This window comes from Pristis pectinata, chromosome 15 (genome assembly GCF_009764475.1).
Source record: "Pristis pectinata isolate sPriPec2 chromosome 15, sPriPec2.1.pri, whole genome shotgun sequence".
In the NCBI taxonomy this organism is placed as follows: domain Eukaryota; kingdom Metazoa; phylum Chordata; class Chondrichthyes; order Rhinopristiformes; family Pristidae; genus Pristis; species Pristis pectinata.
In genome coordinates, this window is record NC_067419.1 from 20,566,530 (window position 1) to 20,591,002 (window position 24,473).

General features: G+C 38.4%; 1 protein-coding gene across 2 annotated transcripts in view; it reads left to right on the forward strand.

Moving 5' to 3' along the window:
- Positions 1 to 13,382, forward strand: part of LOC127578357 (protein kinase C and casein kinase substrate in neurons protein 2-like) — a 114,197-nt gene extending 100,815 nt beyond the window's left edge. For both annotated transcript variants that reach the window (XM_052030296.1, XM_052030297.1), the window contains one exon: positions 877 to 13,382. In XM_052030296.1, the coding sequence (XP_051886256.1) occupies positions 877 to 989 (113 nt within the window). In that variant the 3' untranslated portion in view covers positions 990 to 13,382. The remainder of the gene's footprint in view (positions 1 to 876) is intronic.
- The last annotated feature ends 11,091 nt before the right edge of the window (positions 13,383 to 24,473 follow it).

The following is a 24,473-nucleotide window of genomic DNA, read 5'->3' on the forward strand; positions in this document are numbered from 1 at the left end:
GCCTATCCTCACTGATTGCGGTCTGTTGGTCAGGAAGTCAAGGATCCAGTTGCAAAGGGAGGTGTTGAGTCCCAGGTCTCAGAGTTTTCAGGTGTTGCACTCTTGTTCAAAAGAAGAGAAAGATATCCCTGGCAATTAGTTTAACAGAAGTGGTAGGAAGACTTTTAGAAGCAATCCTGGGGAAAATAAACAGTCATCTGGTCAGAAATGTTCTAATAAAGAAGCATTTGCAGGATTCAAGATAAAATCTTGTTTGACCAACCATTTTGAGTACTTAGTGATGTAAAGGAGATGTGTATATGGACCACCTAAATTTGACTAAGAACCATGTAAAATGGTGGTTAGTAAAATTTAAGCACATGGAATAAAAGGTGATACCCAGCACAGATACTAAACTGGTGAAAGGATAGAAAAGAGTTCTGGTGAAAGACTGTTTTAAGTGGTGATCCTTGGGATTGAGTAATGGGAATGCTTTTGTCATTGATATACATTAATTACGTGGATGTGGGGAAAAGTTATAATTTCAGAATTTGTTGATGGCATGAAACTTGGAAGCTTCTAAACAGTGAGGAAAATAGTAATAAAATTTTAAGAAGACCTAGACCGATGGAATAGGCATTCATGTGGCAAATAAATGTCAGTACAAAAAAGTAATACAAATTGACAAGAAAAGTGAAAAATTGGAAGACATATTTGGAAGAATTTGTGCAATATTATCTATAACAAATTGCTGATAACTCTAGCATTGTAAGATTACATTATGATTGAAGTATGAATTCTTCAAGATCAACTTTATTTGTGCTGGAAAATGCACATTTCCTGCTAATGTTAGGTGTGTATTTTATCACAGCTAACATAGTGATCTTTTTGTAACAGGTGATGAATTGACAAAGGTAGAAGATGAAGACGAGCAGGGTTGGTGCAAAGGGCGACTAGAAAGTGGTCAAGTTGGCTTGTACCCTGCCAATTATGTTGAAGTTATCCAGTGATGTAGAATGTACCAACGCAAATGCTATGATCTTTTTTGCATTTAAATACACAGTTACATCAACCTAAAATAAAAAATATATTGGTGTAGAGAATGTACAAATTCATTATATTAAGCATTATTGCTTCAGACACTGCTTCGCTTTGAGAAGAATCAAGTTTTTATCAGTGAACAAATACACATTTTTAGCAGGCTCATGTCTTGTCTTCTGAAGTTCAGCTGAAGCTCATTATAACTGTGACAATGGATTTAAATATTATCTATTAGTCCATGGCAATGGCAATTTTAGTTTTCAAAGACAGATTGTAAAAATTGATTTTAATAACTTGCCTTGTGACTGCTGAATACTAATTTTAATTGTTTATCTTTGCTTTGCTGCACTATCTATTAATTGATTCCCTACAGCTTTCCACTTCGGAAAAAAAGTTGACTTATTTGTTTTCTTTATTTTTAAAAAAATTAAGGCTCAATATTTTCCTACTACTTATTTTAATATTTAATTTTGTTGCAGTTCCTCTTTTGTAGACATGGTATTCTTTTACATGCATAAGGTGTAGTAAGAAAAATGACCTTGTGCTCTATTTTAATTTCCTTCCTGTAGCGTAGAAATATTTAATCATTTATACTTCTGTGCAAAACCATGTGCTTTGGTGTGTTAGCTAAACTTCCCGCACCATGTATTAGCACGTCAGTGAAACACTGGGATGTGTTTTAGTTGAATACTACTGCACTTGTTGCCTGTTACTTTAATGTTGATGTATCATAATTGATATATATCAATAGAAATAGTATAATGTTAAACTTAAGCAGTCTGCATTGTGAAAATTGTGGATTTTAATGTTGATGCAGAATACAGGACTCCATGACTTTTTATATGACATAATGTTCATTTGCTCCTAACCAAGGGCTTTGGAAGAGTTAATGGTGGATGTTGAAGAGAATGTATGCCAATGTTTCATTTATTTTCAGTTGTTAGTACACTGTTCTGCATATCTCTTTGATAATTGGAGAGTTTTGAAAATCTGCTTTAATATGCAGCATGGAATTCTCCCTTACAGCAAAGACTGCAGAACCCTTGTAATGGATTAAAAAATCAACATGAACAAATAATTGGGAACTGTGGTGAATGTTTTCTAGTGAAATAATTGTTCTATGAATCCTTCCAAGTAGTCTTTACTGCTACGATTAGACTAGAAATTGTATGTAGTAAGAATGAGGTAGATTTATGATTTTGAATGAGATTCTGGGCAACCCTGTACCTGACAGGAAAGTTAAAACTCTACAATTTTAGGTAAGTAGCTTTATTGGAATGCAGTGTATTATAATCAAACTAAATGGCTGCTAGCTTTAAAAAAAAGTCATTATTAGTCTCCCTGGTGTATGTTTGACTGATCATGTGAAATGACTGTATAAACTATTGCATTTGTCTCATTTAATTCACTAACTTATTGACCGAGGGTGCCTTAGACTTTTCTTAAAGTTTCCTGTAGAATCTTTAGTCAGTGGGTTTACTTTGTATCTTTATTGCACACTGGTTAGAGGATGAAATCTTTAAAATTAACCCAACCTTTGACTCCAATATTTTGAATTTCCAATAAATTAGTTTACTTTTACAAAACTAATTATTTTTATAACATGTAAGTTTTGACTTGCTAAAATTTAGTGCCACTTCCAGATTTTCACATTATTGGTCATATCACTATTTCAATTTGTGGTCGTTGCCACAACTACTTGAGAAAAACATGTTGTGAACTAAGCCATTTTAAACATATTTTTGATAATTCAACATGTTTATAGAAATGTTTTCTTTGGCAGGAACTTATTTTGTACAGCACTCTGGGAAAAATTACTGTAGATAATTGAGAGTGAGATTGTCAAACAGAATGAGAACTTGCAGATGATGGAGCCATCTAATCATATGAACACATGAAAAAAAAAACAAGATGCTGGAGGAACTCAGCAGGCCAGGCAGCATCCCTGGAGAATAACAGATGGTCAATGTTTTGGGTCAGGACCCTTCAGGACTGAAGAAGGGTCCTGACCTGAAACGTTGACCGTCTGTTATTCTCAAGGGATGCTGCCTGGCCTGAGTTCCTCCAGCATCTGCAGTCCTGTTTCTCTTATGTGAACATGTGAATTGTGACAGGAGTAGCCCACCTAGCTCCTCAAACCTGCTCTGCCATTTAGTAGCATTGTAGATCTGATTGCAACCTCAACTCTGCAAGTCAGTCTACCCATGGTGCCCTCTTGATTATCAAGAATCTGTTCATTTCTGCCTTGAAAACATTGAAAGCCTTTCTTCCACCACCTTCTGAGGCAAAGAGTCTCAAAGACTTGTGATTATGAGAAAAAAATCATCTCATCCCAGTCTTAAATGTACAACCCTTTATTTTTAAACAGTGACTCCCTAGTTCTAGATTCTCTCACAAAGAGAAACATCCTCTCCATGTCCATCCATTTGGGACATCTCAGGATTTTAAATATTTCATTCATCCCCTCTCACTCTTCTAAAGTCCAGCAGATACAGACTTAGCCTGTCCAATGTCTCCTCAAAGAGTATCCCACCCATTCTAGTTATCAATCAGGAATACCTTCTCCAAACTGCGATCAACACATTAACATCCTCCCTTAAAAAGGGCAAAAGTACAGTTCTCTAGATGTGGTCTGTCCAATGCCCTATAAGCAAAGCCTCCCTAGTTTTGTATTCAATTTTCCCAGCAATAAATCATAACACTTTTTTGAGCTTTCCTAATCACCTGCAGTATCCACATCCCAGACTTTTGAACTGCAGAGAAATATGGGTGTCCTGGTGTGCATGTACAAAAGTTCTGTAATCTCTCACCATTCAGATTTTTTAATTTTTCCAGCCACATTTTCTGACATTTAATTTGCAACAATTTGTCCACTTAGCCCATCTGTAGCCCTTTCCCTCCTTGTATCTTGTTCACAACTTTTCCACCTATTTTTATGTTGTCAGCAAATTTAGTAACCATCCCTTCAGTGTCTTGAGGCTAATCACTTGCATAAATTGTAAAAGGTTCAGGCCCCAGTACTGGCTATGGCACACCATTCATCTCACCAGAAAAAGACCCATTTACACTCATTCTCTGTTTCAGTCCACCTTCTATCCTTACCAACATTTTACTTACTATGCCATGAGTTTTATCTTCTGCAATAACCTTTGATGCTTTATTTTATCAGAAAATAAGAAATAAGATGGAAAATAGATTTTGGAAAAACATGTCCAAGAATGAAATTGAAAGATTCCACCCCCACCCCCCACTAGAAGGGTGGGGAACAAGAACCAGCTCAAATTCTTGAGGAATAGGGTGTCCAAATGGAGATGTGAGGTACAGGGAGGTTTTTAAAAACAAGGATGAGAATCCTGAATTGATTTGAGTATATGGAGACAGTGAAATTTGGTTAGAACTAGTAAGACAGTGCAGCACAGACTCAAGGTTTTAAAAGAATAATCTGGGGAGACTTAGAGAGTACTGGAGAAAAAGGTGAGGTTAAGCTTGGGAGTGTGAAGTGAACGTAGTTTGAGAGGTGAAGAGTGGTGGTTCAGGTGGTGAGTCAGATGTGGTTGAAAGCTCAATTCAGAAGCAGTTTGCATACCAAACTTGCACATCAGCTGATAAAGTTGATGAATTCCAGAGCCATGTAGGTTGTGGTTATAGACAAATAAGTTGATTTGACTGCTAACAGCCATTGCACATACTGAGTGACTGCCAGTGAAAATGTACCTCAAAATGAAATTCCATGGTGAAAAAAACCCACTAGAAACAGCAGGGTCAGGTCAGTTAGCATCTGCAAAGAGTTAAATGTGGGGTTAATGTTTCATGTTTGACCCTTCATTGGAGCCAGCCAACACTCCTCCCTCCCTGCCACAACCACCACCATGCCATCTATTGGTGAAAGCACGAGAACTCCAGAAAAATATTAAGATAGTTTTAACCATTTTCATCCTCCCAAAACCTAGCAAATTGTGCAGCACAATTAAACATATAGTTCTGTGTGTGTTTGAGTTGTGAATTTTTCCATGCTATTAAAACTGAATGGATATTCCATAATACTAACTTCCATTTTCTGTTTTGCATTACAAAGGACAAATAATATTGCTGCACTGTATTTACATTCTTACAAGTTTCATAACAGATGCACAAATCAGTAAATCAGTCACAATAAATTCTGCTTCTTTTAATTCCCTTTTTGTGATACTGCTGAATTGAACAGTGGAATTAATTTTAGTTCATTGCAGAGCCTTATTGCTCTTCATATTGCTCACAGACAAGTTAATTATGCCGAGTCTTTAATCTTAAATATACCAGTTTAAAGATAAGAAACTTATTCTTTAGAGTTGAAATAAGTATTGACATTGATTTCAAGAGTGGTGGAAGTGGTGGTGGTAGTAATATAAATTGTCAGTATCTTTGATAATAAATGAATATTTATAGTCCATGTTTTATCCAGGATACACTGGCACCATGGACATTGTTATACAAATTTTCTGATTAGTTCCACCACAGACATGCATGTAATCAGGCACAAGAGTTTGTATAAATTGGCTACACAGAATCCTTCCCTAAACTAGGAGGTCATGCACATTTCTAGTCAGTTGCAAGAAGTATCCACAACCTTTCTCAGTTCTCCTATGCCTCATTCATAAAACTTCACCAGTAGCAAGGTACTGTGAAAGTAACTTGCTACTTATAAAAGTGGCCAAAATGGATGCAGGGTTACTCATTCCAGCTGGTGAAATCAATAATAGCCAATAAGCAGTGCACAGAATTAAGCAGCTGTTTGCTGGAACAAGGAATTTCATCATTTTCCCCATAGCTAACAGAGGACACTGTATTTTTCAATATTGGGAAATGAGGTTACCGCACAAGCCTTGTAATTAAAAAAAACCAAAAAAATTATGCAGTTTAAATGCCTTGTCTTTAAGCAAAAGTCAAAAGAAATCCATCTTGCCCCATTATTTCCCCAACATCAAAAAATACAAGCTTGATTCTTAAGAGACTAAGATTATGCAGCAGTGACCAATATCTTAATGGAAGTATTGTACATCTGTTAACATATTAACAATGATGTACAAGCAACTTTTTATCATCAAAAGTTTACTGTAAGTGTGTTATGATGCTTCAATGGATCAGAAGATATCCCCACTACAGCACAGTTTTTTGGGCAATTCTAAATGCTACATGCTCTATAACTAATTCAAAAAGGCACATTAAAGAACAGCTAGAAAAGCTGACCACCAACAACACCAAAGATGCAAAGAGGAGCATGAGGCAAAAGATTATTTATGCTTAACACTCATTGTACATACTGAATAACATTAGTTTATTCAGTAAACTAGTGTTACTGAATAAACTAGTAACAGTTTATTCAGTGCAAGTGTATCTCAAAATGACACAGATGGGGGGAGGAAAACACTGGAATTGCAATCAGCAGGTCAGGTAGCATCTGTAGAGTTCAACATCCCCACTCCTCATCTTCATGTTAACAAATGATTTATCTACAGTGTCTCTATCAACATTCAACAAATCCTATTCTTAGTGCTTGGTGTCATTAAATATTGTGCACATTATGCTTATGATGCACAGTGAAAATTAATTGCTATGTTCCTTTCTCCAAGTATGAAGTTCCTGTCTTTCACATCTGCCAAATCTCTCTCATAGTCTTCTTCCACTTGGTGTCACTGTGTAACTGAAGTGCTGTTTATTCTACCTTTGCATTTCTATAAGTGAGGCACCTGTCCAGTATTTTTCCAGAACTGTCAGCATCTCAGAATCAAGTTGATCATTAAACTCTAGGAGTCGATTCCTGAACTGGCTGAGATTTTGGCTTTGCCTTTTAGGTTGTTTAGAAACATTATCACACGTATTTACCAATGTTCCTGCTGGATACTGCCTGATTTTGTTTGCCACATTAGTAACTACAGACCCAATGTGCCAATGAGATGTATGAAACCATGACTAAATTTAATGCATGATATTAAATGTTCCAATATTTTAATTCTTTAGGCATAGTTAGATACATCCAAGTGAGATCAATAAACATCAGAGCCTAATTGGCTGTAATCCATTAGTTCAAAATGTACATGCAGATCCTGTCTTAACAACTCGACAAAAGTAATATAGTTGGATATACAACGAGCCTGCAGCTAATTCCACTATGAGGTGTACTACCAGCATCAATAAAAGGTCAGCACACGATTGCTTTTCCCCCCATTTCCTACTTGTAGACATGCTGCAATTTTGTCAGAGTTTCAGAGAACTATCCCTGTTGTAATAGCCTCACAACTGTGTTTACCTACAGACTTTTTGTTGTCCCATTCCTTGTAAGTTTTCTCTTTGTGTTCATAGGAATTTCCAATAGATAGTAAGCATTAGGAGTTGCATTTGAACATTTCTTTCCTCTTGATAATTCTTTGCACGATTAAAACAAACCTGTCCTTGTATTTCTTTCAATCTCTTTCTGAGGGCAAGTGTTCCAAACAAAGTGCTAATAGTTTTGCATGCCCATCAGCCAAATAGTAAATTAGTTTAAGACTAATTTCAGTAATTAGATTTAGGATTACGAGAAAAAAGCTGCCTGAAGCAGAGTACATTCATAAAGAGAAAGTTGATCAATTCCTTTGAGGTCTCCTGTTGGAAATGTTCCCAGATGACCAAATCATCACTATTATACTATTGATTTGTATTGAGATATGATCAAAATCTTGTAATGGATTAGAAATCCTTCTAAATTTCTATTGTTTTGCTTAACTTGCCCAACAATTTTATTAATTCATCGTTAGCTCCAATGAAACTGCAAGAAAACACCAGTCCTGATGCAGGGTTTTGACCTGAAACATCGATATTTCTTTTCTCCCACAGATGCTGGTTGGCCCACTGAGTTGCTCCAGCAGATTGTTTGTTGGCTAATCTAATACATCTGTTCTAATGTGTAAATTTAGTTGGGTGCCTTGGTTACCATATTAATCAACACATTAAGTAATCAAGATAACACTCAGCTGGCTTGATTGCTGGCGTAGTTTTGTTAAATATATAGTCATTATAGGAATGTTCCATACAAGTTCCAGTCTATGGATGTTTTCCCAGATTCAATTAAGTATCCATAAACCTGTAAGTGTGTAAGATTTAGGTTGTAACTCCTGAATACACACAGATGGAATTAGACAAACTACCACAAGCAGATGCTACCAGTACATTAGGACTTGCAATTCTGTATAAGAAGACTATACAATATGAAAACCAAGAAAATAGTGTAACATTCTAATTTGTTAAGTACAAATTGATCACTGCGCCTGTTTAAGAACTTTGATCTAATGTTTCTTTGACTGTATTTAAATTGCTAAATATTATTAAATTTACCTTGTTTTCTATTATATTCCAGTAGTTTTTACCACATTATTCTTGCAACAGTTTTTAAAGAATAAATTTGATCAGCCTTTAAAGTTCAAGTTCATGACAATACTCACATTAAGAACTGAAACTGAAGCTTAGATCAACAAGTTAAATGCTTGGTTCTTAATCAGCAAGTTACTGGGTAAAACCACAGATCAACTCCGATCTGTTAAATGTTTTCTCCAGTAATACAAGTTCTCATTGCTTTAAAAAAAATCATTTCTTCTAACTGGTGAATCAAGAACAAAGGAAATATTCTTAAAATTACAGCTATTCCATACAGGATCCAAGCTAACTCAGAAGCAACTTTTCAGCCAGATGCAAATAAAGATTGCCTGGCTCAATTAGCCTTGTGATTAAATTGTGCAGATTACTGCTGATTGCAGTCTGCATGAATTGATTCAAACTTGGCTACTGATCCCTGGTTTTAAAAATTGCATGAGCACATGCGAGCCCTCGCACTACTTAACCTTTGAAACATTTTCAGATGTGGAAGGAGAATAATTATTATGAGACTCGTGTTCTATTTTTTTTGGTATTGTTGAGATGGTTTTGTTGGTGTAATTAGATTGTTGGTACATAGCAATGATAAATATGAAACAAAGCAATAATGAATATGAATGTGTCTTCCTATTGTTCCATTGGCATTACCTCTGACATGTGGTCCACATAAGATTATACCCTCAAGAGTGACACTTGTGCTTCATTCTGGAAGTAGGTCAGCCTGGATTCTGCAGTGATGCTGAGGCTGAAGCTTAAATTCTAAGTGCCTCTAATTGCAGTCTGAACATACCTCCAATTATACCTTTTACTATGTCATAATTTCAAATAACTATTTACATAATACCATTTACTTTAAGGAAATAAGATGCTAATTCATGTACTCTCAATTGTCCCATTACTTAATAAAATTAAGCAACTCAAATAGTGTTCCACCTTGCCATTCTATGTAAAATAGTGCTCTATTGATCAACTTGGAGAATGCTCCCTACAGTTGTCTTATTGTTATTCCAACAGAAGACACCCTTAAAACATTTGTAGAGGTGAAAGGAGAATAATAATTGAGACTTGAGTTTGTTCTAATATTTTTCAATATCGTTGAGCCTTTGGTTTGCACAGCAATAATAAAAATGAAAAAGGAGCTTGCCTTCCTATTATTAAAGTGTATAATTACAAAGGTTGTATATTTTTGTCCAGAGATGGGAGTTTGCCCTTTCGGTATGCTGAACGTGTTGTGTATAGTATTAGTGTCCTGCAAAATATCAGAAAATTTGCAAATAACCTGCTTAGAAAATTGATTTTTGCCCTAAAACATAACCTACAGAGATTGCAGCTGCCCTTTTGATGTAAACTTAATGATTCAGAGTCTAAAGGACCTCTGTCTAAGGACAGCTGCAGAAAAAAAACTGCCATCAAGGGAAAATACAGAAGAGGGGGTACATGTATTTTTAGTGGGGTTGGGTACTGCTGCCCACCCACCAATGTCATCATTAACATAGATTGGATTACATGCCATTGCAAGGCATAGGCTCATCATACTGGTACAGATTGACACACTGGCATGTACATCTGTTGCAAATTAGATAGAAATGCTGCAAGAAATATGTGGGCAATAAATAGGTTGGAAGATGTAGAGAGAAATGCATTTGATGGAACAATGGTGACCTTTTAAATTATTATGATACATTTCTGATCCACAGGGTTTGCACCTTGGGTTTCTTGAGGTTTAAATGCAGGTGCTGGGTTGCACCTTTAACAGCCAATTTCTATTGGTAAATATGGAACTAGCTGTTCCACACTGGATGTAATCATTAGAAACGCTTTGTATACCATGCAAGCTTCAAACAAGTTAAAGTGTATTGCACCTGGAGGTGCCCAGGCTGATTTCCCGAGGATTGCTAATTGACCCAGAAACAATTGCCAGTGGGATCCCAAGTGCATGAAAAGTCCTTTATTCACAAATATTCCATAAAAACCATGTGCAATTAGATCCAATTTTCTAGGTAATGTTATCAAGCAGACAATCCTGGGGTTTGATTATCAACTCCAATAACCAGATTTTGACTATTTCCACATTTTCAATTTTTTTTCTCCTGGTCGATAGGTTTTCTATCTCTCCATCTCCATTTATTTCAAGGTCCTGCCTTCCCCCAGATTATTTCAGTTGTTTACTCTCAAAATGTCTTCGAGTTATTTGAAAAATGGTATGTGACATTATAACCACTCTAGCTTACTCAGTTTGTCTTCAGGCTTTTTTCCCCCCACCTTTCCTGATGCCATGAGTACCCCAGCTTGTCCCTTCTACTGAAAATTTACACTGAAGCACAGAACAAAAGGCAATATACTGTGAATCTGTAAATCTAAAATATTAACAGAAAATGCAAACAGTAGGTGTTACATCTTATGGGAAAGAGCTGGCTACTTAGCTCCTCTGGCCTGTTCTGCAATTCACTCAGGTCGTGGCTGACCTGTGGCCAAAATATACAAGCCTGAATTTTCACCATATTCTTCCCAGATATTAAAATTATCAATAAAGCTAGCATTAATTGCACTTACAGATGAGTTCCAAATTTCTACCACCTCTCTGATTGTAGAGTTGTCTCCTGACTTCTGAATGGCTAGACTATAGACTCTGTCTTCTCCATCTGCAACCTTAAATAAGGACTGAGTTTTCCAGCAACAATTATTGGGTTAACTAGTCTATAATTCTGTGGTTATTCCCTCTCCATTTAAGTAGCCAAATGAAGTGAAATTTTCTGATGTAAAGGAACAATTGCTGAATTGAGTAGTTAAACAAGGTTCTAATCTACTTTAAATCTTAGAGTGAAAACAGGCAAATTCTGGTGATTTGCAACTGCTGTTTTTTTTTATTACTAATTTTTATTAATTTTAATCAGTCCCTATCCCTGATTAAATGTTAGATTTCTCAGGATGTTGCCTTCTTACTCCAATGTAAATAATGCAGAATAATCATTGTATTTCATTTAATTTGTGTCATCACTTATTCTTTTAAGAAATATACATTTACCTCTTCTCACCCTCTATTATAACATAATTTCCCTTGCAAGTTTCTTTTCGTACTCTCTTTTAACAATCTTTTTTGTCATCTTTGACTGTTCTTAGCAAGTTAGAAATTTCCAGATTTATGCTAGGATTTGCCTTTTTGTGTGTGTTTTTCTTCAGTTTTTTTTCTGTAATTGTTCATGGCTGTTATTTTTTGGCTATTCCAGAGAACAGCTTAAGAGTCAAGTACATTGGTGGGCCTGGTCCAGACAGAGTAAGCTTCACAGATTTCTTTCCCTGAAAACAATCCAATAGTTTTATGGTTACCATTTCTGATCCTAGAGATTTATTCCAGATTTATTTGATTCCTCAGTTGCAGTGTTGAGATTCAAATTCATATACTGTGATCAATAGTCTGGGTCTTTGGATACTAATCAAGCAAGAACCACAGAACTACAATGCCCAAAAACAATGTTATACCACATCATCCCTTCTAATGAAGAATGAATTGAGAGAGAAGAATAGATTTAGCATGCCTGATATTTATATGTAAGAATGAACAATTTAATAGCCAGAATATGGATTCCCTTTTGAGTTCTAGTAAACTTGATAACAGGGCTAGTTGCCATTGTTGGAATAACTTACCATTTGCAGCCAGCAGTCTGTTTGGTATTAGGTGGGTACGTCTGCTGCATGGAACCTTGCCCTTGGTTGCGGGATGGAGTGAGGGAATGATCAGGGGGATTGTGGGGTGTTGATTTGAGAGCCTGGACTGACGGTCGAGAGGAAGAAGGTTGAGGGAATCAGGGAGGGAGCAATGGAAATGCAGCAGGCCTGGGACCAGGCTAGGGAAGAAATTGCAAGTCCTTGCCTTTGTTCAGTTGCCAGGTTTTCCTGTGTTCTCACTTGAACAAATTAAATTCTAGGTATTCAGACACTGACAAACTGATGAATGTTTAACTGTTTTATGCTTCACATTTTCTTTCTGATATGTTGATTATTTGCAGTACTTTCTTTGTATAGTGTCTGCATAAATGTTGACCTATTCATTGTGTGTAAAGGAACTTGAAAATTAATTTCTAATTTCCCATTATTATTTAACCTGAATAAAGCTTTATTTGCATAATTAAAATACCAAAATATTTTGTTATTAACCAATTGTGTCCATATTATTTTGGTTAGATGCCACATGTGCAGGATGCATGTTTCCACTATTTTTCTCTCTATTAAACAGTTCCTCTAATGGACTGCATATCTGGTTACCACTTAATCACAATGTCAGGCAGTTTATATTGATGTAACATCTATTTGTCAATTATTTAATACATAACTTAGTCTTTTACTTTCATTGGCTAAATGGTGGGAGAGCGCAGGGAAGAAATGAAGCTGTCACTCCATGCACCCTGACTGTTTTCTTTGAACAAACAGCTTTTGTCAATACAACACGTTTTTGAAGCAGAGCTTGTACCCTTTGTTAGATGTAAAGCCTCAAATAGAAATGGTTCCCATTTAAATAGAATAAACTTGAAATTGACTGGAGATTACATGAGATTTGGAATAAAGACTAATATAAGATGCTCAGTACTTTTGCTCAGATGCTCAGTCTTAGGAGATTTACTAGAATGTTGCCGGGTCTTCAGGAGTTACAGGGAAAGATTGAACAGGTTAAGACTTTATTCCTTGGAGTGCAGAAGAATGAGGGGAGATTTGATAGAGGTTTACAAAATTGGAGGGGTATAGACAGAGTTAATGTGAGTAGGCTCTTTCCACCTAGATTAGGAGAGAGAAGCAGATCAACTTCAAAATCCTTAAACTGCTGTCCATGATTTCCTACTCTACAGGCTGTGATGTATTCAGTGGAAATCAGTATTTACAAACTTTTTTTCAAAATTCTGCTTTTTCAAAAAAAGTTTTTGATATTTCAGCTTCCACTGTGATTTCATCTGCCTCAACCTTTGAGGTCAATAACATTTTGAACTGCCACTGCACTTCCTCTCCCACCCCCACCAATTAGCCAAACTTATTTATTAGGTGTATTAAATCAACATGTTGCATGATAAAATTGTAGATGATACTGTGGGACCAATATCATCATTTCCTCTGTATTTTGAATTCCTAAAAAAAAATCCCATGGAATGGAATGCAGATGATAATCTAATTGTTTATTGTGGACTGATCATCAAAAGTCACTTCAAAATTATGCTTTTTATCTTTTAAGAATTCTTCGACAGAAAGCAATGTGATTCACTAATCAACAGCTTGATGACATCTCTGTAAATGGACACATACATTAAAGTGGATTATGATATATATTTTAATTCTGAGAATGTTACTCCAGTGCCAATCACATGAATTTGATTTTATCCTCAAGGGGCCTGACCTTTTAGGTAAGGGTTTATGAATATAGGACATTAATCTTTCACTCTACCTATGATATCATATTCACTTACAATATTTACATCTTGTCAATGTGGCATCAATTTTTCCATTCCCAAATAATAGATTATTTGAGATTAAGCAGAGAATTATTACACAGGGCCTGCACCTTGGTGTCCAGTGATGAGAGGGCCCTAAACTGTGGTCTTCCCCTATATAGTCTTTGTGGCAGCTGCACTAGACCTCTGCATATAATCCTGTGAGCTGGAATGCACCAGTCTCCAGCATTTGGTTGTGTACACCTCCTAAAAACAAGCAAGTTTGAAATGTCACCACCCACCTCGACAGCCTTCAATGCACCAGTACCCATAGCGTTGCAGACATCGGATCAGTCTTCTGGAGAATGAACCCACAGAAAGCATCTGGCCCAGATGGAGTCCCCAGCCATATCCTTAGATCCCACACAAACCAGCTAATGGGGTATTTGCAGACATTTTTTAACCTCCTCTACTTCAATCTGAGGTCCACATCCGCGTTAAGAAGACCACTATCATCATGGTACTTAAAAAAATATATAAGGTAACGTGCCTTAATGACTACCGCCCAGTGGCTCTGACATCCAACATCATAAAGTGCTTTGAGTGGCTGGTCATGGCACACATCAACTCTAGCCTCCCACACAACCTTGACCCATTGCAATTCACCTACTGCTGAAACAGGTCCACAGCAGACACCATTTCCCTAGCCCTACACTCATCTCTGGAACATCTGGACTGTAAAGACACCTACATTAGACTATCGTTTATTGATTACAGCTTCACCTTCAATACTATAATTCCAAGCAAACTCATCTCCAAACTCCTCCACCTGGGACTCAACACCTTCACAAACTTCAAGAAGGGGCACGGCGCGCACACTCCTGTCTACATCAACAGTACTGAGGTCAAGAGGGTTGAGAGCTTCAAGTACCAAAGAGTGAACATCACTAATAGCCTGTCCTGGTCCAACCACATAGATGTCATAGCCAAGAAAGTGCACCAGCACCTCTACTTCTTCAGGAGGCTAAAGAAATTTGGCATGTCCCCCTTGACCCTCACCAATTTTTATCGATGTACCATAGAAAGCATACTAAGCACATGCATGGTTTGGTATGGCAACTACTCTGCTCATGATCGCAAGAAACTGCAGAGAGCTGTGGATGCAGCTCAGCACATCATGGAAACCAGCCTCCCTTCCATGGACTATCATAATCAAAGACCTCATCCACCCCAGACATTCTCTCTTCTCCCCCCTCCCATCCGGCAGAAGATACAAAAGCCTGAAAGCACATACCACCAGGGTCAAGGATAGCTTCTATCATGCTATTATAAGACAATTGAACAGCCCCCTAGTACGATAAGATGGAATCTTGATCTCACAATCTACCTCATTATGGCCTTGCACCTTATTGTCTGCCTCCACTACACTTTCTCTGTACGTGTAACGTTTTATTCTGCATTCTGTTACTGTTTTTCCCTTGTACTACCTCAATACACTGATGTGATGAAAAGTTCTGTATGGATGGCATGCAAAACAAAGTTTTTCACGGCACGTTGGTACATGTGACAATAATAAACCAATTTACCAAATTTTCAGGCAGACCAAGGTGCATTTTTCACTAGGTTGGTGATTTTCCATCAGCAGGTAATGCTTGTCTCTGTATGTATGCCAGAGAACAACCTGTACAGCACAGGTCTCAGTCATATTGCAGCATCTTAGGGGCAGTATGTGGTAAGCTAGAGACTATGGTGTGAACAACTTTGGGGAAAAAAAACTGATCTACACAGATCAGTTTTTTGGGTAAGAAAAAGGCTTGAAATGATTTTATGGGTTTAATTCTCAAAGGAGTTCAAGGAGAGAAACAAAGTGGGAAGGGGATGTTAGAAAAGTAGTAAGTAAAATAGGGGCAAAAAAATTAAAGCCAGGCAGCAAAGGAAGTCAAAGTATAGAAAGATGTTAAAATCACAATTATAGGCACTGTATCTAAAAGTTTGCAGGATTTACAACAAGGTGGATAGACTAAAGACACAACAGAAAGGAATGGGCAAGATCTAATTGCCATTACTGAAACCTGCTGCAGGTTGAACAAAGCTGGGAAGTAAATACTCTAGGGTATTTGATGTTTAGGAAAGCCGGACAACAAGGGAAAGTGGGTAGTGTAGCACTACTAATAAAGGAAGGGGTTCGGTGCTGTGATGAGAAATGATCTTGACAGATCGTGATGCAGAACCAGCATCAATTTGGGTCGAGCTAAGAAATTATCAAGGGCAGAAAACATTGGTTGCAAATAAATAATCCCTACCACAAAATGAACTATAAGAGCCATTACGTGTACATAAAAAGGAAATTAAAAAATTAATGATGGCAAGTATGGGAACCTTACAGATAGAGAAGAATAATTTATAATAATAAATAAGGAAATGGCAGAGGAATTAAACAGTTACTTAGCAACTGTCTTTGCAAAGACACAAAATCTGGCAGATATATTTAGAAAATCAAGGATCTAAAGGGAAGGAGGAACCAAAGGAACTATTAGTCAAAACGAAAAGTACTAGAGACATTGGTGAGTTTGAAAGGTGATAAGTCCCAAGGACCTAATGATTTACGTCCTACAGTTTTGAAAGAGGTGGCTTTAGAGATGGTGGATACACTGATTATCTTCCAAACTAAATAGATTTTGGATTACAGGTAGTAATTGTGATCCTCACTATTAAGAAAGGATGGAAATAGACAGGGATTTCCTGACCTATTAGCTTAATGTCAGTGGTAGAGAAGATGCTGGAATCTTTATGAAAGATGCAATAAAAGGACACCATGAAAATAATAATAAGATTGAGCAGAGTCAGGATTTATGAAAGGGAAGTCATATCGAACAAATCCACTGGAGTTCTTTGAGAATGTAATAAGTAGGATAAGCAAAAACTGGTAGATATGGTGTATTTGGATTTTTGGAAAGAGTTCAATAAGGTGCCTCACAGGAGATTGGTCAACAAGGTTAGAGCACATGGAGACACAAGAGATTGCAGATGCTGGAATCTGGAGCACCAAACGATGTGCTGGAGGAACTCAGCAGGTCGAGCAGCACCTGTGGGAGGAAAGAAATTGTCGACACTGCAGGTCAAAACCCTGCATCAGGACTGAGAGTGGAGAGGCGAGATGGCCAGCATTGAGAGGAGAAGGGCAGTGGCAAAAAAGCATTCCGAAGCAATCGGTGGACTGAGGAAGGGTGTAAGGTGACAGGCAGGTAGTGCCAGGTAGGGAAGGTGAGCGGGGGTGGAGTTGGAAGACCGTGGCAGATGAATGAAAGTTGGAGGGAGACAAAGAGAGAGAGGAAACATTAAAAAAACAGATGGAGTAAGGTGGGGGGAGGGGAGTGTGAAGATAGGAGACAGCTGCTAGAAGGAGATAAACTGGAACACAAAGTGCCACCAGAGCTAGATTTGGATAAGTAAAGGTGAGAATGGGAACCATTAGGCGAGAGGTGAACAATTGGAACTTGATGGGGGGTGGTGGGGAAACCTGTGTGTGAAGTGGGTGGATGGAGCCAGGAGAGAGTGAAAGGGAAGAAAATGGGTGAAGGTGGGCTGGGCGGATGGTGGGGAAAGGGGTCAAAAATGGGAGGATCAGAAGGAGAGGGGGCAATAAGAAAAAAAAGTGGGGGGGGGTTACGAAAAATTGGAAAACTCAAAATTCATGCCATTGGGTTGTAGACCACCCAGGTGGAATACAAGGTGTTGCTCCTCCATTTGGCACTGGCTTCATCCTAGCAGTAGAGAAGGCCAAGGATGGACAGGACAGTGTGGGACAGGGAAGGGGATTTGAAATGGTCTGAAACTGGGAGCTTGGGATGGCCATTGCGGACTGACCATAGGTGTTCTGTTCAATGGTCACCGAGACTGTGTTTGGTCTCGCTGATGTAGAGGAAGCCACATTGGGAGAACCGAATGCAGTAGACAAGGATGGAGGAGATGGATGTGGAAGTGGTATTGGGAGTATTGTGACTGCTGAACTGAGCCACACAGAAGCTGTAGCTGAGAGAATCTATTTCTCCTCTCCCCACATTCAGCAGTGCAGTGATGCTTTATACTCCTTAAACATGAAGGCAACAATAAATGATTAACTACAGTTCCAATGGCTATAATTAGCTACTTGACTGCTTTACTGTCTACCTGCACTGCACTTTCTCTGTACTGTAACACTTTATTCTGCACTCTGTTATTGTTTTATCTTGTACTACCTCAATGCACTGTTGTAATGAATTGATCTGTATGGACAGTATGCAAGACAAGTTTTTCACTGTACCTCGGTACACGTGACAATAATAAACCAATTTACATTTTGAATGAAGAAAAGTAACTTTTGCAGAATAACATATTTACAATGAGAGCGCATCCCAACTAGCATAACCCCTTTGAATATTAAAATACTGGTGGCTGATCCGAGAGCTTCTGAGCACAAACTCCAGACATCCAAAATATACTCTTTACTGTTACATACCAGCTACAAAAGAAACACACCGTCATGTAAAGGGTTAGAAACTATTTTATTAATAACTACTTATGATAATAAAAAAATAAAAGTAAAAATGTTAGAATGTTAAAAGTAAAAAATGTTAGATATTAAACATTAACCCCCCAAAAAAACTAAACTTGAAGTGTGTGTGTGGCAAATTCCCAAACTCCAAGTCCAGGAATAGTTCTCAAAGTTCAGTTCAGCAAGCCATAAGGTGAAACATGAGCAAAGGCTTTTGCAAAACCACCGTTGACTGAAGAGAAAATGTAGAGAGAATAGAGAAATTACAAAATCCAAATGTTCCGCAATGGAACCCATACGACACCTCAGTCACTGATTATCTCCACTGCTTTGTTCCGAAGTATCTGCCACCCCGAAAGGCATTCGAGATGTGGCTGTCCACACAAATACCTGTTTCCTTCTACAGGTTAACGACAAAGTGGACTCCACTGGATTACTCCAAAAATCCATACGTGGATTGTAGTGACAGACACAATTATTGTTTCTCATCCATCAATACAGAGACCAGCAGGCAGTGTCTCTCTCTTCCCCTCTCTCTTTCTGACTGACGAAATGTCAGCACGTCGTTATCTCCTGTTGTTGTCGTAGTAATGCCCCCCCCCCCCCACACACACACACACAACCGTACTATGTCTTAAAGGGACATTCACCAAATAGTAACCTAATCCATAACATTAATTACAGTGTTGAGGGATGGCTCCCTGAATATACAAATAGTCAGAATATTACGTGACAAAACATGTTCCGAACTGCACATTAAGTGGCATGGATATGCCTTTAAGAATGTGTTAATACAGGAGATGGTCACTTAATGGCTTTCCTGATCTCATCATCAAGGTTTCAATGAGCACCAATTAACAGGAATATTCATCTATTGTAGTTACAATGATACAGAATCAGACAGTCCCACACACCACATTGGTTTCGATGGCCTTAAAGTGTCAGTGGAAGTTAAGTTGTGGACGGTTATTTCCTGAAGACTGGTTCTCATTTTATATGTTATCCATATAATTTCATTACTCTACACTGACCTCTGTCGGAGCAATATGCAGACAACAAGAAAAGATAAGAACAAGCAGGTTGTGACTAGTGGGATATCTTGGGGATCGGCGTTCACAATCTCCATCAATGATTTGGCTGAGAAGACCAAATGCCTTATTGCTTTTGATATGAAACTACTTGGAATTGTGAGTATAGAGGAAGATGTAAATAGGCTTCAAGGGGACATGGACAAGTTGAGTAAATGGGTGAAAACATGGGAGATGAAATTGAAGGTGGAAAAATGTGAGGTCATCTATTTTGGTGATCATAACAGAAAAGAGAAAATTTGTTAAATGGCAAGGGATTGGGTAGTGGTGATATTCACAGGGCTCTAGGTGTGCTTGTACATAGGTTGCTGAAGGTCAACATCCAGGTGCATGATGACTAGGAGGGCAGATGGTAGGTCAACATTTATTATGAGTGAATTTGAATACAGCAGTCATCTTATTGCAATTGTATGGAACCTTGGTGAGACTGCAAGTAGTGCATTGTATATAGTTTTCTTCTCCTTGCCAAAGAAAGCATCTACTTTTCAGAGAGGGAGTGCAGTGAAGATTCACAAGACTGGTTCCAAGGATAGTGTGTTTGCTATATGAGTAAAGATTGATTAGACTAGGGCTGTACCTGTAGGGCCTAGAAGAACGAGGAGATCTCACCACATCATACAAAACTTATAAAGGACTTAAGAGGAGAGATGTAGGAATGATATTTCCCCTGGCTCAGGGGTCTAGGACAGGGGGCGGGGGGTGAGGGGGGGTGGGGGTTGGAGTTTCAAAACAAGGAGTGAATTGTTTAAGGCTGAGATGAAGAGAATTTTTTCTTTCAGAGAGTGGTGAATCTTTGGAATTGTTTACCCCAGAGAGCTCAGTCATTTTGTTCATTCAAACGCAGATCAATAGATTTCTGGGCATTTAGGGGATAAAGGGAAATGCCATTGAGGTAGATCAGCCACGATCTTGTGAAAGGTGAAGCTGGCTTGAAAAGGCTGGCTGGCCTACTCCTACTTTTTCTTATGCTGTTATGCAAAGAAAGCCCAGAACCTGTGTTGTAAGAGAACAGAAACTGGAATTACCAGTTTTCCTACATTGTATTAGTATTCTATGTAAAACTGTTGATAAACTTCTTGGAACTTAAAATCATTAGCTAACCACAGTCAAGGGATTGACTCATACGAACAGAAACCAGTCCAAATTTGAGGAGTGTGACAGCACAGAACATGGAACAGTACGGCACAGGAACAGGCCCTTTGGCCACCATGTCTGCGCCGACCAAAATGCCAAATTAAACTAATCTCGAATGCCTGCACATGATCTGTATCTCTCTATTCATTCTGTTCGTGTGCCTGTCTAGATGCCTCTTAAATGTTGCAATTGTATCTGTTTCCACCATCTCCCCTGGCATCATGTTCCAGGTACACAACACTCCTAAAAAAAACTTGTCTCACAAATCTCCTTTAAACTTTCGCCCTCAAACCTTAAACCTCTAGTATTTGACATTTCCACTCTGGGAAAAAGATTCTGATTATCTACCCTATCTATGCCTCTCATAATTTTATAAACTTCAGTCATGTCATTCCTCAGCCTCTGATGCTGCAGAGGAAACAATCCAAGTTTGTCCAAACTCCCCGTAAAACCAATATACTCCAATTCAGGCAACATCCTGGTGAACCTCTTCTACGTCCTCTCCAAAGCTTCCACATCCTTCCTAAAGTGTGATGACCAGAACTGCACACAATACTCCAAATGTGGCCTAACCAAAGCTTTATACAGCTGTAACATAACTTCCCAGCTTTTATTCTTAATGCCCCGACCAATGAAGGCAAGTATGCCCTACGTCCCCTTTACTACCCTATCCGCAGGCATTGGTGAAAAATTGTAGCCTGTAAATTGATTTAGTCTGGTAGAGGAGAGTCAATAATTATTGCAGGTTAATGTTGGGATGTGCATTTTCAGCTGGAGTGGAAATGCTTCATTTTATTTTTAGTCCATTTGACCAAATTAACTAGGCTTTCCAAGTTATTTATTAGTGACCCGTTAAAATGTGCAAATAAAAAATGTGGTTGTCAGGTGATAATGACGTCAGACTTTGCATATAGACTCATGATCAAATAGCCAGCCATTATTCATTGTCTGGGATCACCCAAACATCGATTTTCAATGTGTAAGGTGCAGTGAAGTTGTCAGGCCCTGCAACGCATGATCTCAAAGTGGAGGTGACAGAGCATCACCTTGCTTCCCCTTATTTGGCCACTAGTGCACGTGCTTATTGATGTGAAGCAATCCTCTCAGGAGGTCTCATTACCAATTCACTGATGCATCTTTGTTTAAGTTTTTACCATTGGGAGATGATTCAATTACAACAAAAATGTAATATAATAGCAGCAATAATTCTTTGACCCATTTTCTGAGCAATGTTAAATCTGCTCTTTGTGACTGTTGATTAAATACCATGTGATGCCCTGGAAAAGAAAAAGCAATTTGATCTTGCCAAGTAGTCTGTCTAAACAAAAAGAGTAAATACACTTTATGTTCTCCAGTCCCTGCATCAGGATGGAACCAGAGCATTGGGAATCAAATCAAAAAAATTTAAAGGTTTTGCCACTGTATCTTCCAATATTGACTTTCATTTAATATGCAAGGCAAGGTCTTGGTCAGCATTAGGCCAAAGACCAGGAAATTGCCAAAGAGAATTGGTCAGGAAATAGTGAATACACTAAATTGCAACTTACGGTTTAAAGCCTCGACACAATTCAATGATGTTGCATAAAATCAAAGAAACACAATGCAGCTGTAGGATGCAGGGTCACTTACTGATGGGCCTAAGGCTGACCTGATGAATGTTTTCGTGTGTGCACTCCATCAACTGGCAATATATCAAAATATTCCTCTTACTATAGAACATAATAAAAGAAAATAGATTTAGAATTTTAGAATGGCTCACAAATTACATTTTCTCCTCTAGAGAATATTCTTGTGTATAAAGAGCATGAAAAGGAAAGGTGGAGCTGCAAGTAACCCCCAAACTGAAGGCTAGTATTGCCCTGTTCCCTTGCTCCTTCACTCCCATGCAAGCATCAGGCAGTAACTAACAACACATGCTATATTTGGAGGGGTGGCCTGGAGCTCGCATTCCACTGACTATTCTTGGTCCAGTATAGAACTCTCTACCTTGGCAAAGGGTAAAAAGGATTAGAGAGATAAATGTATGGCTCAAAGCATGGTGTGCTCAAAATGGGTTCCAATTCATGGGACGCTGACACCAGTACAAGCAAAGGAGAAAGCTACTCCGCTGGGATGAGCTTCACCTGAATTGTGCTGGAACCAGTGTCCTGGCAAATCACATAAATAGGGTTTAAACCATATAGGAGGGGGAAGGGCTCCAGGATTGGAACATTTTATAAATCAATAGGAAATGAGAGAGCGAGGGCACAGGATAATGAGGGGGGAATTGACAAGCAAAGTGTGACAGGCTAAGTGTGAAATTTCTATCTAGATGTTAATCAGATAAACCAGGCTGACAAGGGTATCACAGAAGATTCTGTGGAGTGCATCAGGGATTGCTTCTTAAAGCAGTATGATAATGGATCCTATCCTGGAACAGACGGTTTCAGATTTTGTCATTAGTAATGAGGAAGGATTAACAAGATCTTTTGTTTAAAAATCCTTTAAGAGGTAGTGACCACATTACGATAGAATTCTAGGTACGGTTTGAGAGTTGAGGGAACCTATAGCTGTAGTATATTTAGACTTCCAAAAGGCATTTAATAAGGTGCCACAGAAGAGTTGCATAAATTAAGAGCCCAAGGTATCAGAGAAAGTGTCTCAGCATAGAATAAAATCTGACTGTTTCATGGAAAACAAAGAGTTGGAATAAATGGGTCCTTTTCAGGCTGGAGGGATGTAACTTGTGGGATTGGTTCTTCACCTTCATTCGTTTAGTATTTACATTAATGATCTGGAGAAGGGTATGAAATGCAAGGTTTCCAAGTTTGCCAATGATATGAAAATAGGTGGAAGAACATATTGTGATGAGGACATTGTGATTCTGCAACAGGATATAGATCATTGAGTGACTGGGCGAAAACCCAACAAATGGTGTTTAATGTGGGGCATTGTAGGAGGAATCAAAAGGCAGATCATTATCTAAATGGAAAGAGACTTCAATTGAGTGAAGTTCAGAGGGATCTAGATGTTCTAGTGCATGAATCACAAAAAATTAGCAGGCAGGCAGGCAGGCATTTTGGCCTTTATTACAAAAGGATTGGAGTTTAAAAATAGGGAGGTTTTGTTAGTTGTATGGGGTGTTGGTGAGGTCACACTTAAATGCCCTCCTCTTGTTCTGTACTAAATGATTACACGACGTCCCCTATCCTCAAATGGACAAGGACCAAGGATGTGCCTTGTCCCTACACATTTCAATATTAAATGTGCAGCTTAGGTCAACCATGAGAACCACTTGAAGACTGTGCAGTGTCCAAACTGAGCAGGGGTCCAGCCTGGTGGATGGCTTAATGACACCCTGGAACCAGTTTATGAGCTCTGCACTGGCAGAATCAAAGGCTAAAAAGAACAATCTTGTAGATTTTCTTTTCTCCTGTTCAGCCACACCCCTCCACTTTAAAACTTTTTATTGTTTACATACCCAAAGCACATTACTGCATTTATGCACGTTATGGTAGTGTAGTAGTTGGCGTAACGGTATTACAGCACCAGTGACCCGGGTTCAATTCCGGCCGCTGTCTGTAAGAAGTTTGTATGTTTTCCTTGTGTCTGCATTGGGTTTCCTCTGGGTGCTCCGGTTTCCTCCCACATTCCAAAGATGTACGGGTTAGGAAGTTGTGGGCATGCCATGTTGGCGCCGGAAGCATGGCGACACTTGCAGGCTGCCCCCAGAACACTCTACACAAAAGATGCATTTCACTGTGTGTTTCGATGTACATGTGACTAATAAAGAAATCTTATTTTATCCCTGGAACTCCAGATTTAATTCCCTTCTCATTCATGCGGCATTTTGTTCTGGACTACGTTTTGAACAGGGTAGAGTTTATCTAGGGATAGATAAATTATGCAGCATGAGGT